Raw genomic sequence first — 14,130 nt, 5'->3', positions numbered from 1 at the left:
AGTCAAGGAAATATATAGTTTTTAATGTGTGGAAAAGTTGAATTTGAGTATTGTCTATCTTGATGTTAAAATTATTGAAACACTCGATCGCATCCGTAAACTAGCGCTCGCTCATAAGCTTCTCTTCTGCATCGAAATACTCGATCTTTGACTTTCCCTCTACCCAGTTTCCCCATCAGGATCGGCTGAACTCGGTAACAAATTATAGGAAAGGGCGAGAGGGGTGCTTATGATTCATTGGCATCTGGCCAAGGGGGTGGGGATGGGGTAGCAGTTATCCTTGTCGTCTCACGCCTTCGAAACCGGAACCGAAACTGTCAACCTCGTTCCCAGGGCTTTTCCCTTTTTTAATATTTTGGCGGGCGGGACCGCCCAAAATATTCAAAAAGGGAAAAGCCCTGGGAGCGAGGTTGCGAAACTGTCGATGTAAGCTGTTTCGTTTCTAAGACTTAGATCAATAACAAATATTCTAAAATTACAATATTACCCCTTTTTATCTTAAATTTGATAAGCGCCGAAACTTTGCCATGTCTAGGATATCGGCAGCTGATTTGAGCTCTAAACCCTTTTGTACGAGTTTGAAGGTCTTCCTCTGAAACCGCTGGGTTCCAATGTACCGTATTCGAGAACAGCAAATAGTCTGGGTTTGAGTCATCTTGGTGTGTTCCACAGCCATCTAATGGTATTTCGAACGCAGCAAAGGTTTCGTTGAGATCTTTCACTGTGCAGTTGGGATCGTTCAGATGCATTTTTTCCCCTATTAGATCGGGGTTTTTGGTTAAGTCAACCACCATTCTCATCGTCCCGTTCTGAAGACATGAAATAAAGGTCCCAAGATCTAGCGTAAAAAGAGAGATGAAAGCGGTGAAATATTCAGCGGAAAGCGCGATCAGGACAGAATTTCTCCTTACAACATATGAATACGATATCAAGGAGACAAGTGATGAGAATAAAGAAAAATATCAGTTAGGAGATTATTAGTTGTTCAAATACCAGATTCTCCAAACTAACATCATAAGAATTGTATGGAAAACAGTAAAGAGAATTACTGATGCGATCTTAGGAGTGAAATGGTTAAGAAACATGCCTAAAAACGGTTCCTTTCAGTGCTCAGTTGGATGGCTAACGTATCGCACTGTAACTGCGAGGTCACAGCTCAGTTGGACGGTTTAAGTACAGTACTGTGCAGAGGTTCAAATCCTCTGGAAATCCTAAATTGTTCGGTTTTTTTTTTCACGACTGTGAGGATCATTTTATAATTTCTAGAAACTAAGCTTTGCAATGAATATATGAAGTTCATATATTTTGAACTGCGGTATTAAATACGTATGATGCACGATCCTTCGCAGTAGATAGCGCTATTTATGCAATAGCGAAAATCTACTGCGACGGATCGTGCATCATACGTATTTAATACCGCAGTCCAAAATATATGAACTTCATATATTCATTGCATCTGATTTATCATCACGGGTTTATTACGAATCAACTTAACGGCCTGCTCCCAGTTGGCTTGTTAGCTCAATTGGTAGAGCGCTGCACTAGTATCGCAGAGGTCAGTGGTTCGAATCCCGTACAGGCCTGATTTTTTTCAGTTCTGATTTTCGCTATTGCATAAATAGCGCTATCTACTGCGAAGGATCGTGCATCATACGTAAACTACGCTTTCTTGATCACTTTGAATCCTCAGCGGCGAGAACATAAGCCTTTATCCTTTGTCTAGCAGTGATGAATCGTATTTATTTTTCTTTTAACAGTAACGATGTGTAAAGGACTAACCCTCAGTTGATACTTCATCCAGATGGAACCCAAGGAGTAGGAGGAGAAAAAACCTTGTGATGTTTGTCATTTCTTCACTTCTTCTTTCTTAACGTCAGACAGTAGTTTCGAACCTTACCAATAGAAACAAAAGGTAGTTAGAACCCAGCCCTTCATTAAAGAAAGGTGCTTCCTTTAAAGTTTTGAACCTAGGCCGACACAAGAAAGGAATAGTTTTGTTATATCAGTCATTTTTCCTCCTCTTTTTGTCCAAAGTCAGTCTACGACGTGAGCAGTGGTTTCAAACTTTAGATCTTTAGTACCCAAAAGAAATCAGTACGCCACGGAATCCAAGACAGACCGCAAGTTTGGAATCGAAGACAGATTAAATAATCGAAACAAGAGTTTGCATGAGGAAAGGTATCTATAGGGCACTGAACCACTGACATAAGGTTTTTTCTAACTTGCGGGCGCGTCTTGCGAGCTGATGTAGGCCCTTGTCGATTGTGCTAATAAACGTAGCATATTATGCTACTAGCAGTGCCCGATTTTTTTCTAAATTATTCTTAAAATTATGCTTGTTTTTATATCTTGGCACATGATACGGCTAATCATTTTTAAGCATAAAACAATTACTATGTGCCATGAATATTTATCATCCAAGAGAGTTATACTCAGACGTATAAAAAAGTTTCTGTTTCGTCGAGGAAACCTGCAGTGTAGCTACAGTAGAGGTAACTCTTAGTATCTCGTGAATAACCTACAGAACTAAGATTCAAAACATAGCCATCAACGGGGTTGAGATTTCTGACGATGAAATCGCTGATTTGGTTCGCACAAAACGTTTCAATTAAAATTTTGTTTCGCACCACGGGTTCGGGTACTACTGGTTTAGAAGATTCACCAGGAAAATAAAGTTCTCGGAATCTACCAATTCTTTGAACTAATTTATTAAGCAAGTTTTCTCTTGCGCACGTGCTAGCTAGTCAACTGAAATCAAAAAAATACACGTGAGGATCGCCTATATCGGATATAATAAAAACAGAAGTGACAAAAAAGCATTCTAGTATGCGTATAATGTTGATATACTCACAACTCTGTGAGGCGTTATCCTGCTTAAGGCAAGATATTTTCCAGTCCTTGCACAAAGGCAGAAAACACACTTTTCGAAAGAAGAATGGTCCTTTTAACCTGATCTCGGATTCCCTACTGCTGCTTTCTTAATCCAACTCACGTATATGAACTAATCTTGACAGCTCATGATAACGAAAAAATGCCTTATCTTAATTAAATAAACAAAAAAAATGCTTGACTAAAAAATATCTGTCGGCGAAGTGCAAAACACAGTGAACTCTGCTGAGGTAACCTCAACCTCGTTCCCAGGGCCTTTTCCCTTGGTTAGAGGTGAAGCTGCCACCCCAACTGAGGGAAAAGGCCCTGGGAACGAGGTTGAGGTAACCTGTATGACCTTGCCTCAGCATATGTCTGTATGTCGTAATTAACCTTTTTTAGTGACGAGCTCGAAAATTTGCATAAGTGCGTCACTTACAAAGTGAACCTGCACGAATCGAAATAAATGACCTATGGAAGTTCAAATCATCCCTTTTTATACTAAACTGCAATCATAAAGGTTTCCTTTGATGTTACTTTTGAGTTTAATGGTTTACCGAAGGGTGTCGTTATTTCAAATTAAAATTTTTATCTTTGTAATTACCACTTATCAGTCATGCATGACCGGAGTAAATGACTAGTAAAACACCTTCTGGCCTTTCGCAATTCATTCCTCGGAAAAAATTACCATGATGAATTTCAAGTTTTATGATCCTTCAATAGCCACATCGAATGGCTCAGTAATCAATTGAGATTTTCATGGTTAACTTGTGCTAAGAATCGGACGATTTAGGGGAAGTAACTTTATGCAAATAACAAGACTACGACTCCAACCACACAACAAACCGACACTCAGTAAGCGTTTTACTACACTCACGGTACATCGACTAGCTAGCAAACGGATACAGTTGTAGGTTAAACGAAGGCATCGGAGAGAATCCGAACATAATCGGAACGATCTGCAAGGTGTATTGGTTCAAATCCCTATCGGGGACTATCGGTAATTACTTTTACTACATCACCGCGAGAGACCTTTCTTTGCATGGCATCTTTTTTAAAGATTGAACTTGCTATCCATCAAGTTCTAACGTTTCAGTTCACAAAAGGCACTGTAAAACGCGAGACGCGAACAAACCTTGTGACAGAAACATTATTCAGAACAGTGATAAAAGCCAGTGGAAAGCTGAAAGTTTCTACCTGCGTCTCGGAACAGTCATTAACTGGAATTTAAATTCAGCGCAATTCGCAATTCATACAACTTTTATAATGTTAATCATTTTAATTACTTCAGATTATCACCTCGTGAATTTTTTTCCTCTCAAACTTCTTCATACGCATGTCCTCACTTTAGAACGACCAGATACGTCAGAAAATACAGTACTTCCCATACTTTGCACATCAACGTCTATGAAATATGCGTCTCACTTACCTTAGAAAAAGGTAGACAAGCTAAAAACAAGTTTCTAAGCGAAACAGATTCACAATGTACATCACTACTGATCCTGGCCATGGGAAGAATGTTTGTTATCAATGAGGTTTAAAACCAAATAAGCTCACCAATTATTACGGTTGGCAGAGCATACAATCGCGAATTCGAGGGCTTGTGAATGTTTCTTTCCTACATCCTGGTGACAAATAAATTTAGCATCATTTACCTGGCAAGTCTCACGGTTTAGTTTTTGGTATGCCGGTTTTATTGCTGCTGCAGTGTTGTTTCGGGAGCAACTTTAGATTACCCGTCCACATCATTTACATATGCCGAGAGGCTTTGAAGAATGAGGCATAACACAATAGACGCTATTCTTATTCAATGACACGGAAATGATGTGGACGGTACACTGTTTAGCTCATGGTATGCCGGGTATTGTGAAGTTTAGCCTTGTTTCGTTACAGTTTCGTCGATAATTATCCTGTTCAGGGTCTAAGCGTTGCAAGAATCACTGTTATTTTTCATATGCTCAAATTCTTTTGAAGTATTGCCTAAGTAAAGTTTGTTTCGATCTCTTGTCACCAGTGCCAATTTCCAATTTTTTTCAGTGGACTTGACAGAGATTGGGAACTAATGAAACAATTTATGTCACCCCCCATTCCTCTCTCGGTTCGTAGGAATTAAAAATGGCGGCTCTTCACCTTTTAAAGTTGATTATTGACACTTTTTTAAAGTATAGTTAAATATTAACGACGTGATTTTTAAACATCAATGCAAAAATGAAAGCAAGGTCACCGTGTGGTCTACTGGAATGCATACGAGGTATGGCCCTTTACCGGAGTTCTGGCTATATTGGAGGAAAATGGAAAAACTGCGAGGCCAAGTTTCCAGTTTACAATCCTGCGACAGGTCAAGAAATCGGGAGAGTGTCTGATATGGGGAGAGAAGATGCCGAGGAAGCCGTGAAACAGGCGTATGATGCATTTAAAGTCTGGAAAAATGTGACAACAAAGGTATGATGGAGGTAAACTTTTGTCTAAATTAGCTTAAGTGCATGGACGTCGTGTGAATTATTTTAGAAGTTGTGTCGATCAGATGTTCGAAATTGCGGCGATTTTTCGTTTGCCATAATAGTTAACTAACAAATGATGAAGTAATCGTTAGCGACAACGTGTTGATAGGATTAAAGGTTTACACTGCTCTCAAAATGGAACGTGCACAAATTACTTGGCTACAATGCAAAGTAATGTGAAATGCAGTCTCTTACCCCCTCATTATCCACTTGATATAAATCTAAGATGACGGCATGGTAAACTTCTCTGCAATCTTAACAGTGCCTGGTATTTTTATAATCAATTTGTGATCATGCATGAGTAGAATGTTTGCTTTGATAGATAAAAAAAAAAAAAAAGGCTACAATGCTTTATTTTGAAAAATGCGATCTTGGTGTATTAATGGTGATTTGTTCAAAGATCACAAGACTGGATTGCATCAGCAATATTTTCTTCACCAAAATATGCAGGTGGAAGGAGTAAGAGTTTTTCTCTCCCCCCACCCCCATCCCAATTTTTATTTCAGGAAGCTATTAGGACTTCCTTATTCCTTTCTGTTTCATTAACCATTAAACTTCCAAGATCTCCCCAGTGAGGCCCTGTTAAGAGGGGTATAGATGTTGCCCGTCTGAATTTCAAACTTTGTCACGTCGCCATTTCGGAAGGTTCTCATGTCACTGTCGCAATTTCATCAATATCGTGCTCGAAGTCGCATTTTCATTTTCCTGATGTCGCTGTTTCAATGCCATGTCGCCTGTCGGAATTTACCCTATCAGGGCCTCACCAGTAATTTTCCTTATTGTCTGCCATACAGTTCTTATGGTGTTAGTTTGAGAATTTGGCATTGGATCAACTTGTAATCCCCTGATTGCTATTTTCTTGTATTCTCATCACTTGTCTTCTTGATATTGTATTGATATTGTAAGGAGAAATTCTATCTTGGTCACTCTTGGTATTTAAAATGTTAACAATGTAATGTCTTTTTTTCACTTCTTTTGTTTCTAGGAGCGAAGTCAGAAACTACGCAACTGGTATGACCTTATTGTGAAGCATGAAGAAGATTTGGCTAAAATGTTAACATCGGAACAGGGAAAACCATTGTTTGAAGCTAAGGGTGAAATCAAGTATGGTGCTTCATATGTTGAATGGTTTGCGGAGGAGGCTAAGAGGATCTATGGTGATATCATTCCTTCACCTGCTTCTTCACGGAGGTTATTTTCTATCAAACAACCTGTTGGCGTTGCTGCCCTTTGGACTCCGGTAATCTTCATACGTTGATACTGTCATACTATACTAATAAATCCTTTAACCCTGAGTGATTATTGTCTAATTTCTCCTTACAATATCACCCCTGAATCACACAGTGAGGTTATGAGAATAAAGTGGAAATGATCATTAACTTAAGAAGCTCTTGATTATTGACCAAATTCTCTTTGTCAGCACCTTAGGAAATGTATAGAGACTGTTCTTACCAGTGTTAGGGTAGAAAGGGTTTACTCTTATTTTGTGCTCAACATAAACTCCAAAATTCTGTATTTAAAGCGTGAACAGACAAACTGATAGAACGATGTAACCTCAACAAGTGCAAATTTGAAGTGACCCAAAGGAAATATGTTTATAATGTAATATTCTATTGATTTCATGTGCATGTCGATGTTTATCCTCTGTTCATTAATCCTTTTGTCCTTATCTATTTGTTTCACCCCTTCAAATTAATTCATTGTCCTTTTTCTCAACAACCTTTCTTTAAACAGCTGTAAATGAGTACTGGTGCATTGTCCCTCCTGAATGCTTCAGGTAGAGGTTAATTATGGGTAGAGGCAAGCAAGCAGGCAGGCAGAAAGGGGTGAGGGGCATGGCTAAACCAGAGCCATTACTGTGGAGGAAGTAGGGCGGTTTTCTAATGCATATATGGCGTCCATTTGGGTCAAAGAGAGAAATAAATGTGATGAAAAAATGAACCTATTTAAACCAAAATGGTGATGAATAATGAAGATAAACCTCTCTTTTGGATAAGTGAAAACATGGAGATTTTAAACTTAAATTACAAGAGAATTTGGGGTTTGTTTTATCAATTGTCCCCATTGTCTCACTTTCTCAAGCAGAATGTTGTGCATTTGCACTTACAAATGTAGTTTTATTTGACAGTGGAATTTTCCTGTTGCGATGATCACTCGTAAGGCTGCTGCGGCATTGGCTGCAGGATGCACAGTGATTATAAAACCATCAGAGGAAACTCCTTTATGTGCCCTAGCTCTGCAGAAGGTACAAGTATTAACTTTATCTTTAAATTGCACTTTTATTCCTCTAAGTTAAACATTGTTTCAGAATTTCTCTCATATGGGAACTCCACATAAATTTGGGAGGTGACCACTTTCTAGGCCCCAGGTTTGAGAAATCCTTTTGATTTCTGTTTCTGATAAGTATTAATCCACAAGAATGTATAAATTTCTTGTAGTAGTCATACATCACAAATATTTTTTTTTTTGGTGACCCTCTTACTCTAAGGATCAAAGTTTTGTTTACTGCAAGTGTAAAGCACTTAGCACCAAAAAAAGTAATTCTCCCAAATAGCAACAAAATTTTTTTCGGTAGAATATTTAACCTTTTGACCTCTTAAAGTGACTGGCATGTAAAGTCTCCCTGTAATATCAACCCCTGAATCACACATTTAAGATAATGTAAATAAAGATAATGATCACCAACTTAAGAAGCTCTTGATTGTTAGACAATTTCTCCTTGTTAGCACCCTAGCAAATGTATAAAGAAAAGTAGGGAGAATTTGCATACTGGTGTTATGGTGTAAAGGGTTAACAATGAGATTTTGTAGGTCAATCTCCTCCGAGATTTTAAGGCTTTCTTTTTTTTCCTTCTCAGCTGGCTGAAGACGCAGGCTTTCCACCTGGTGTGGTCAACACGATTCCTTGTTCCCGTGACAATGTGAATCAAGTCACAGATGCACTTCTTGGTAATGACATTGTGGCTAAAATGTCATTTACTGGCTCTACTGCAACTGGAAAGGTATAAAAATGCTGCTTAATTAAACCAATACAAGAGATCTGTATGGGTGTATCTGGTACATCATAAGACCTTTCAGGGCTGTGGTCTAGCAGTACCGGGTGGCCCATGGCGCCTTACTTTTGCTCTTGGGAAACTCAGGAATTTTAGTTTTTTCAGAAAAAGCATATGCTGGGCGCCCTGGATTTGGCAGTTTCAGAGCACTGGGCTCCCTTCAATGTTTCTTAGAGCACAGCCTTGCCTTTCAAAGATAGCAATGGCTTGTATGAGAACAATCTTTTTTGAATAAAAAAGATGCCAATGTAAAAGACAGTCATTGCATTTTTATAAAATTCAGTTTCTGGTACTCAGAGCATCTTTGGAACTGAATCAGCACACAGTCTCATTTGTTCACAAAAATTCAAGATCTTATAGAGTTGATTAAATTTCCTCACAACCCATTTTTTGAAGAGTCATTTTCCCCAAACTGTACCCTTGAGGGTAAAATGAAGACAGACACAAGGGATAAGGTTTGTTCTCTTCAAACTTTTCCTCCTTTGCCTTCTGAAAATGTTCCCCACCCTTTGAATATCCCTTGACCTTCTGGGTGGCGAGCTGCATAATATTTTGATCCTGATTTTACAAGCAGTTGGAATTAATTTAAACTAACTTGTTGACATCACAAGATACAGGGTATATTTGATACTTTTCATCAAATAGCTACTCATGTCAAAGTGTATTGATCCAATCAAGAGAGTCTCTCTGGAACTGGGTGGAAATGCGCCATTTATTGTATTTGATTCAGCAAATGTTGACGCAGCTGTAGCAGGAGCACTGGGTGCTAAGTTCAGACATACTGCACAGGTAATACAACTTACTTCATATAACGATTATGATAGTTCATGATAATTTAAGTTACTTTTTAAAAATATATGATAGTTTCTGCTTATCCGTGATCTGAATACAAAGTTGATTTACAGACTGAATTTTCTTAGTGAGAGTATAACTTCATCACCGGCTGTGGTTGTAGATTTCTAGATAAACAGTACCTGATGGTGGGATTCATATTGCTTTGGAAGGGAGGGTGGGGCAGATCAGGGAGGTTCTAAAACTCCCTACCCTACCCCCTTTCTTTCTTCATATTCGGCCGTTTGCATTTTTCTTAGCTTATTTAATCCATTTTGTGAAAATGAAATTTCTTTGTTTTCTGAATCAACGCTTGCCCGTTCCCCTCCCCTCCCCTACTAGGCAAGAATTCCCAGGATACACCTGTAGATAACTAACTACACGTTGAATGCCACAAAATGAATGATGTTTAATTTATTTGCCAGATGGACGTGTATTTAAATGTAAAGATTTGTAGATGTGATTCGACTGAAAATAAATAGTTTGTACAAATATCTAATTGCAAAACATAACAAAAACAAGAGCAACGATAAAAAACTTTATGAAATAGAAACGAACTTACAATTTGTTGCGTAACCAGGTCCGACAGTATGACTCTTGAAAAAAGCAACAGAGCGCTGGCAAAAACTAACGAAACGACTGAAATCGACTAGCAGTGGGAATTATCTAAAGGAAACAACGTGCTTACTGGCGAAAATAAATAGCTTCGGCGTTACGTTATTCTTACATAACCTGAAGCAAAAACGCGAACTTAATTGAACAGAAATAGAACATCAAAAAAGCAGTACAGTAGAAAGAAAAACAATATGATATTTTTTTCGCAGTTGCTTGACAATAAATAGAGATGTAAATTTTGTTGAGAGAGTTTATTTCCTTCTTTTTCACTCCAATTAATTTATGTTGTGGTTGTCTCAACTGGCAGCGCCTAGTTCAGTTTTTGTACATTTTTTTTCTACCAGACCTGCATTTGTGCCAATCGCATCTTAGTACAGGACAAAATTTACGACGAATTTGCATCTAAGTTTGCCGCGGCAGTTGATGAACAACTGAAAGTTGGGAATGGTATGGATGCATCATCAACGCAAGGACCACTCATTAATGAGAAAGCTGTGGAGAAGGTAGTGTCCAGAAATAAGCAACTACTTCGTGTATCAGCCATGCCTTCATCAAGATTAAAAGCATCTGGGTTGTTTAGTGAGCACCAAAGGTGCGTTAGAATTTCTTGAGGCATAGCCGAGACTGACTCTGATTTCTTGAATACCGTTCAAAATTACCTAAATGCTTTAAAACTTGATGAACGCATTGGTGAGGTTTGAATTAATCGTTTCATAACACTTTGAAGACGTTCGTTTTGAAGATGACAGCGAAACAAATTCCCTCGGCTACTCTTCAATGCGTGTTCCCATGTGATGAGTGCGCAGCGGGAATTTGAAACTCCCTCCAGTTGTTGGAGTTGATATAAAGAATTTACCAAATAAGTTATAATTTCTAATGAAATGAATATCATTAAGTCATGATTCGTTTATTTATCAAGCCAATTTTTAAGCAAAAAAAATAGCGTTTCGGTTCTATTAGAGACACCGCTCAGTGAAGAAGGCCGAGGAGCCAGATGCCAGTGAGAGCTGAAAGTAAAAACAGAAGAAATGCTTAAAGCGCGGGAAAATGAGAGTGCGCCAGTGGCGACTGGCGTCAGTCAAGCATCTGATTGGTCGTGATAGTGGTGTGAGTTTTCTGGGCCAATTATGAAGCGGAGTGTAACAAACCAAAGCAAACCCTTTCGTAGTCTGCCACACAGCAGACTTCTTAGGGTCGTCACGCAACGCTCCTCCCCACGAGGGGAGGAGCGTTGCGTGACGACTTTAAGAACGGCTGTGTAGCAGAATAACCCTTTCGGAACTATATTGAAAATTGTGCTCCATTATCAGGTTGAAAGCCACATAAAGGATGCCATGTCCAAGGGAGCTAAATGTTTGAGAGGTGGTCAGCGGCATGAGCTTGGAGGTACCTTCTTTCAGCCGACTGTCCTGTCAGAAGTCACTCGTGATATGATCATCTGCAGTCAGGAGACCTTTGGGCCGGTGGCTCCTCTTATAAGGTTTGTAATGACCTCTTATGAAGATTTGCTCTTTCACGTTCCACATAAAATAGCGTGAACCTTGCTGCTTTAGCTTCGCGTGAGCCCACATCATGCTGGATTTGAAGGCGCCCTTTTATGACTTACAAGAAATAGCTTTAGTGCCATTTTTCCGGAAATTAAATTCTACTCTGTGAGGCGTAAAGTGAAGAAAATCTTACGTGCGCGGCAAATACGAAACAGGTTACTTTCACGTAGAAACGGCAAAGTGTAACCGGCAAACGCGAAAAAATGGCGGGAAAAACAAGTTTGCGTGGTCACTCTTGCCGTTCTCTCTTTGATTTGAACTGAATGTTTTGTCAGGTTTAAGACTGAAGAGGAGGCAGTGGCAATAGCTAACGACACCTCATCAGGATTAGCAGGTGAATTTGAATTTTAATAGATGCAAAACTTAAACCAATCACAAATTGTTGCCCACGTTTTTCCGCGCTTCACGTTGTTTCTTGTTTTCATTTTGAGTTCTCATTAGTCCTTCGGGGTATTTCCCTCTCTTTTGTTTAGCCGTTGTAAGTACTTTGAATTTGGCTGCAGGACACTCAATTTAAATCAGTAGACCACAGAACTTATTCTGACAATTGTGAAATACGTATTTTCTACAATAAACTTAATGGTTATATTGGCTAACGTAAGTTATAGCCCACTTACCCAGCATTCAGACGCGCAAGTTAGGGTCGGACACACCCGAGGGCATTGTAGCCTGTCAACCGATCCAAATCACGCGCGCACCTCGTTCAGATGGCCTCTTCCTCTGCCTCTGGAAGGAAGTTTTGCACGCCACCTAGCAGAGCCTTCGGTCCGTGAAGGCAGTGCTACGCATGAGCTTGTGCACACGTAACATACAGAGTTGTACGTAAGTTGCAAAATCATTTATGGGCCGATGAGTAATTGAAGAACACGGCTGACAAGGCTTGGATTTTCAGTATTTATTCGAGAATGTAATCTGAAGCTGTAGAGATTGCGAAATCACAAACATTACGTAGAGATCTTTTCATTTAAATGACAAATCTGGCAATAAATCTTACATTCGTCCAGCCTTGTTAAAACATAGGGTTATAAACTCGCCAACATCAAATATCCTTAGGCACATCCCTTGATCCTTAGACAAATCCCTTTCAAATCATACATAAAACATGTTATACTTTCGCTTAGCGCGACACGTGGCAAACAAAACCATTACATAACGACGAGACGGTCCATGAGACCTTGCGGCCCCGAGTCCAGTCTCCGTGCGGTTGAGATAACGCAACAATGTACTTGAGAGAATTTTCTCCAATCCCGCGCTTGTTGTTGGCTATTGCGTTTGTTTCTTCAGCTAGAGCGCTGTATGTTTTCCTTGAACGCCTGCTGTTCAAGATGTAAGTGGCATATGCCCCTTCCATAATTTGATCTAGGGGTCTAATGCCCCTTGCCCCCACTTCCCTTGCCCCCACTTCCCTTGCCCCCACTTCCGTTGCCCCCACTTCCGTTGCCCCCACTTCCCTTGCCCCCACTTCCCTTGCCCCCACTTCCCTTGCCTCCCCACTTTCCTTGCCCCCACTTTCCTTGCCCCCACTTTCCTTGCCCCCACTTCCCTTACCCCCACTTCCCTTGCCCCCACTTCCCTTGCCCCCTCACTTACCTTGCCCCCTCACTTCCCTTGCCCCCTCACTTCCCTTGCCCCCACTTCCCTTGCCCCCACTTCCCTTGCCCCCACTTTCCTTGCTCCCCCACTTCCCTTGCCCCCACTTCCCTTGCGCCCACTTCCCTTGCCCCCACTTCCCTTGCCCCCCACTTCCCTTGCCCCCCTTTTCCCTTGCCCCCCACTTCCCTTGCCCCCACTTCACCCCCCAAAGCCTTACTTCGCCGCCTTCGTCTGCACAAATGGTTTTTCCATTTTTTTTCTTCTTAGGATACTTTTACTCCCAAGATATGAGCCAAATCTGGCGCGTGGCTGAGGCCATGGAAGTGGGTATGGTGGGAGTAAATGAAGGAATTATCTCATCAGAAATCGCACCATTTGGTGGCTGGAAGCAGTCCGGGTTAGGGCGAGAAGGTTCAAAGTATGGAATTGAGGATTACCTCGAGATCAAATATATCTGTCTAGGAGGAATCACTCCTTCATAATGGGAGAACACGAACCAAACACAAAGACGTCATGGAACACTAAAATCTTGATTGGTTAAGTCTTGATACGTATCGATGGACTATAAAAAAAACAAAACAAAACAAAAAAAAAACGCCGAGGAGACTTGAATGCAAACGTTAGACCGCAAACTTTTTATCTCGCTGAAAGCACGTCCTACTCGGGGTTTGTTCTGAGGTTTTCTGTTTCTAGCTTAGAGTGATAGATGAATTTCATGAGGACATATATTTAGTTAGTTACGTAAAGATTCTAGGTATGCAAACGTAATATATTAATGGCGTCTATAAACCGATCTGAACGGAGTCGATTATTTCAAGGCAAGTGGATTCTGGCACACTCCATCACTTCAGCTTCCTAGCTAGTTATTTTTGAGGAACACCGTCGCCCTCGGCCCATTATGTACTCGCCTTGCTCGATAGGAATATCTCTTGCCAGTCGTGTCAAGTAAGCCAATGATCTTTCCCCCTTAATTTGATTGATTTAGATGGAAACGATAGATCGTTTCAGATGGAAAGGACTTTGCTCGCGGAGAAGCAGGAGTCTTTGGAAAGGGAAGGAAAGAATTTTTGACTCTAAATGTAAACCTACTACAGTCGTAGAACACTTCCTATCCTCTCCCAAC

At 40.2% G+C, this 14,130-nt stretch overlaps 1 protein-coding gene and 2 long non-coding RNA genes across 3 annotated transcripts in view; 1 reads left to right on the top strand and 2 right to left on the bottom strand.

The window, feature by feature from the left end:
- Positions 1-1,873: 1,873 nt before the first annotated feature.
- On the bottom strand, positions 1,874-4,786 carry LOC111340900 (uncharacterized). The gene is made up of 3 exons (XR_002695795.2): positions 4,524-4,786; positions 4,168-4,297; positions 1,874-1,892 (listed from the first exon to the last, which is right to left on the bottom strand). It is a non-coding gene; the product is annotated as an uncharacterized LOC111340900 (long non-coding RNA).
- A 173-nt stretch (positions 4,787-4,959) lies between these two features.
- LOC111340885 (succinate-semialdehyde dehydrogenase, mitochondrial) overlaps positions 4,960-14,130 on the top strand; it is a 9,565-nt gene continuing 394 nt past the window's right edge. Inside the window, exons 1-9 of the mRNA XM_088761724.1 lie at positions 4,960-5,310; positions 6,355-6,609; positions 7,498-7,614; positions 8,227-8,370; positions 9,067-9,210; positions 10,212-10,370; positions 11,178-11,347; positions 11,690-11,748; positions 13,275-14,130. The exon at positions 13,275-14,130 is cut by the window's right edge and continues 394 nt beyond it. Coding sequence (XP_088617850.1) covers positions 5,077-5,310; positions 6,355-6,609; positions 7,498-7,614; positions 8,227-8,370; positions 9,067-9,210; positions 10,212-10,370; positions 11,178-11,347; positions 11,690-11,748; positions 13,275-13,489 — 1,497 coding nt within the window. The 5' untranslated portion in view covers positions 4,960-5,076 and the 3' untranslated portion in view covers positions 13,490-14,130. The remainder of the gene's footprint in view (positions 5,311-6,354; positions 6,610-7,497; positions 7,615-8,226; positions 8,371-9,066; positions 9,211-10,211; positions 10,371-11,177; positions 11,348-11,689; positions 11,749-13,274) is intronic.
- Positions 10,754-12,541, bottom strand: LOC148731583 (uncharacterized). The gene is made up of 2 exons (XR_016001933.1): positions 12,032-12,541; positions 10,754-10,874 (listed from the first exon to the last, which is right to left on the bottom strand). It is a non-coding gene; the product is annotated as an uncharacterized LOC148731583 (long non-coding RNA).

Source organism: Stylophora pistillata, chromosome 5 (assembly GCF_964205215.1).
Source record: "Stylophora pistillata chromosome 5, jaStyPist1.2, whole genome shotgun sequence".
Classification (NCBI taxonomy): Eukaryota; Metazoa; Cnidaria; class Anthozoa; order Scleractinia; family Pocilloporidae; genus Stylophora; species Stylophora pistillata.
The sequence above is the reverse complement of the archived record's forward strand: the minus strand, read 5'-3'. Positions and strand labels throughout refer to the sequence as shown.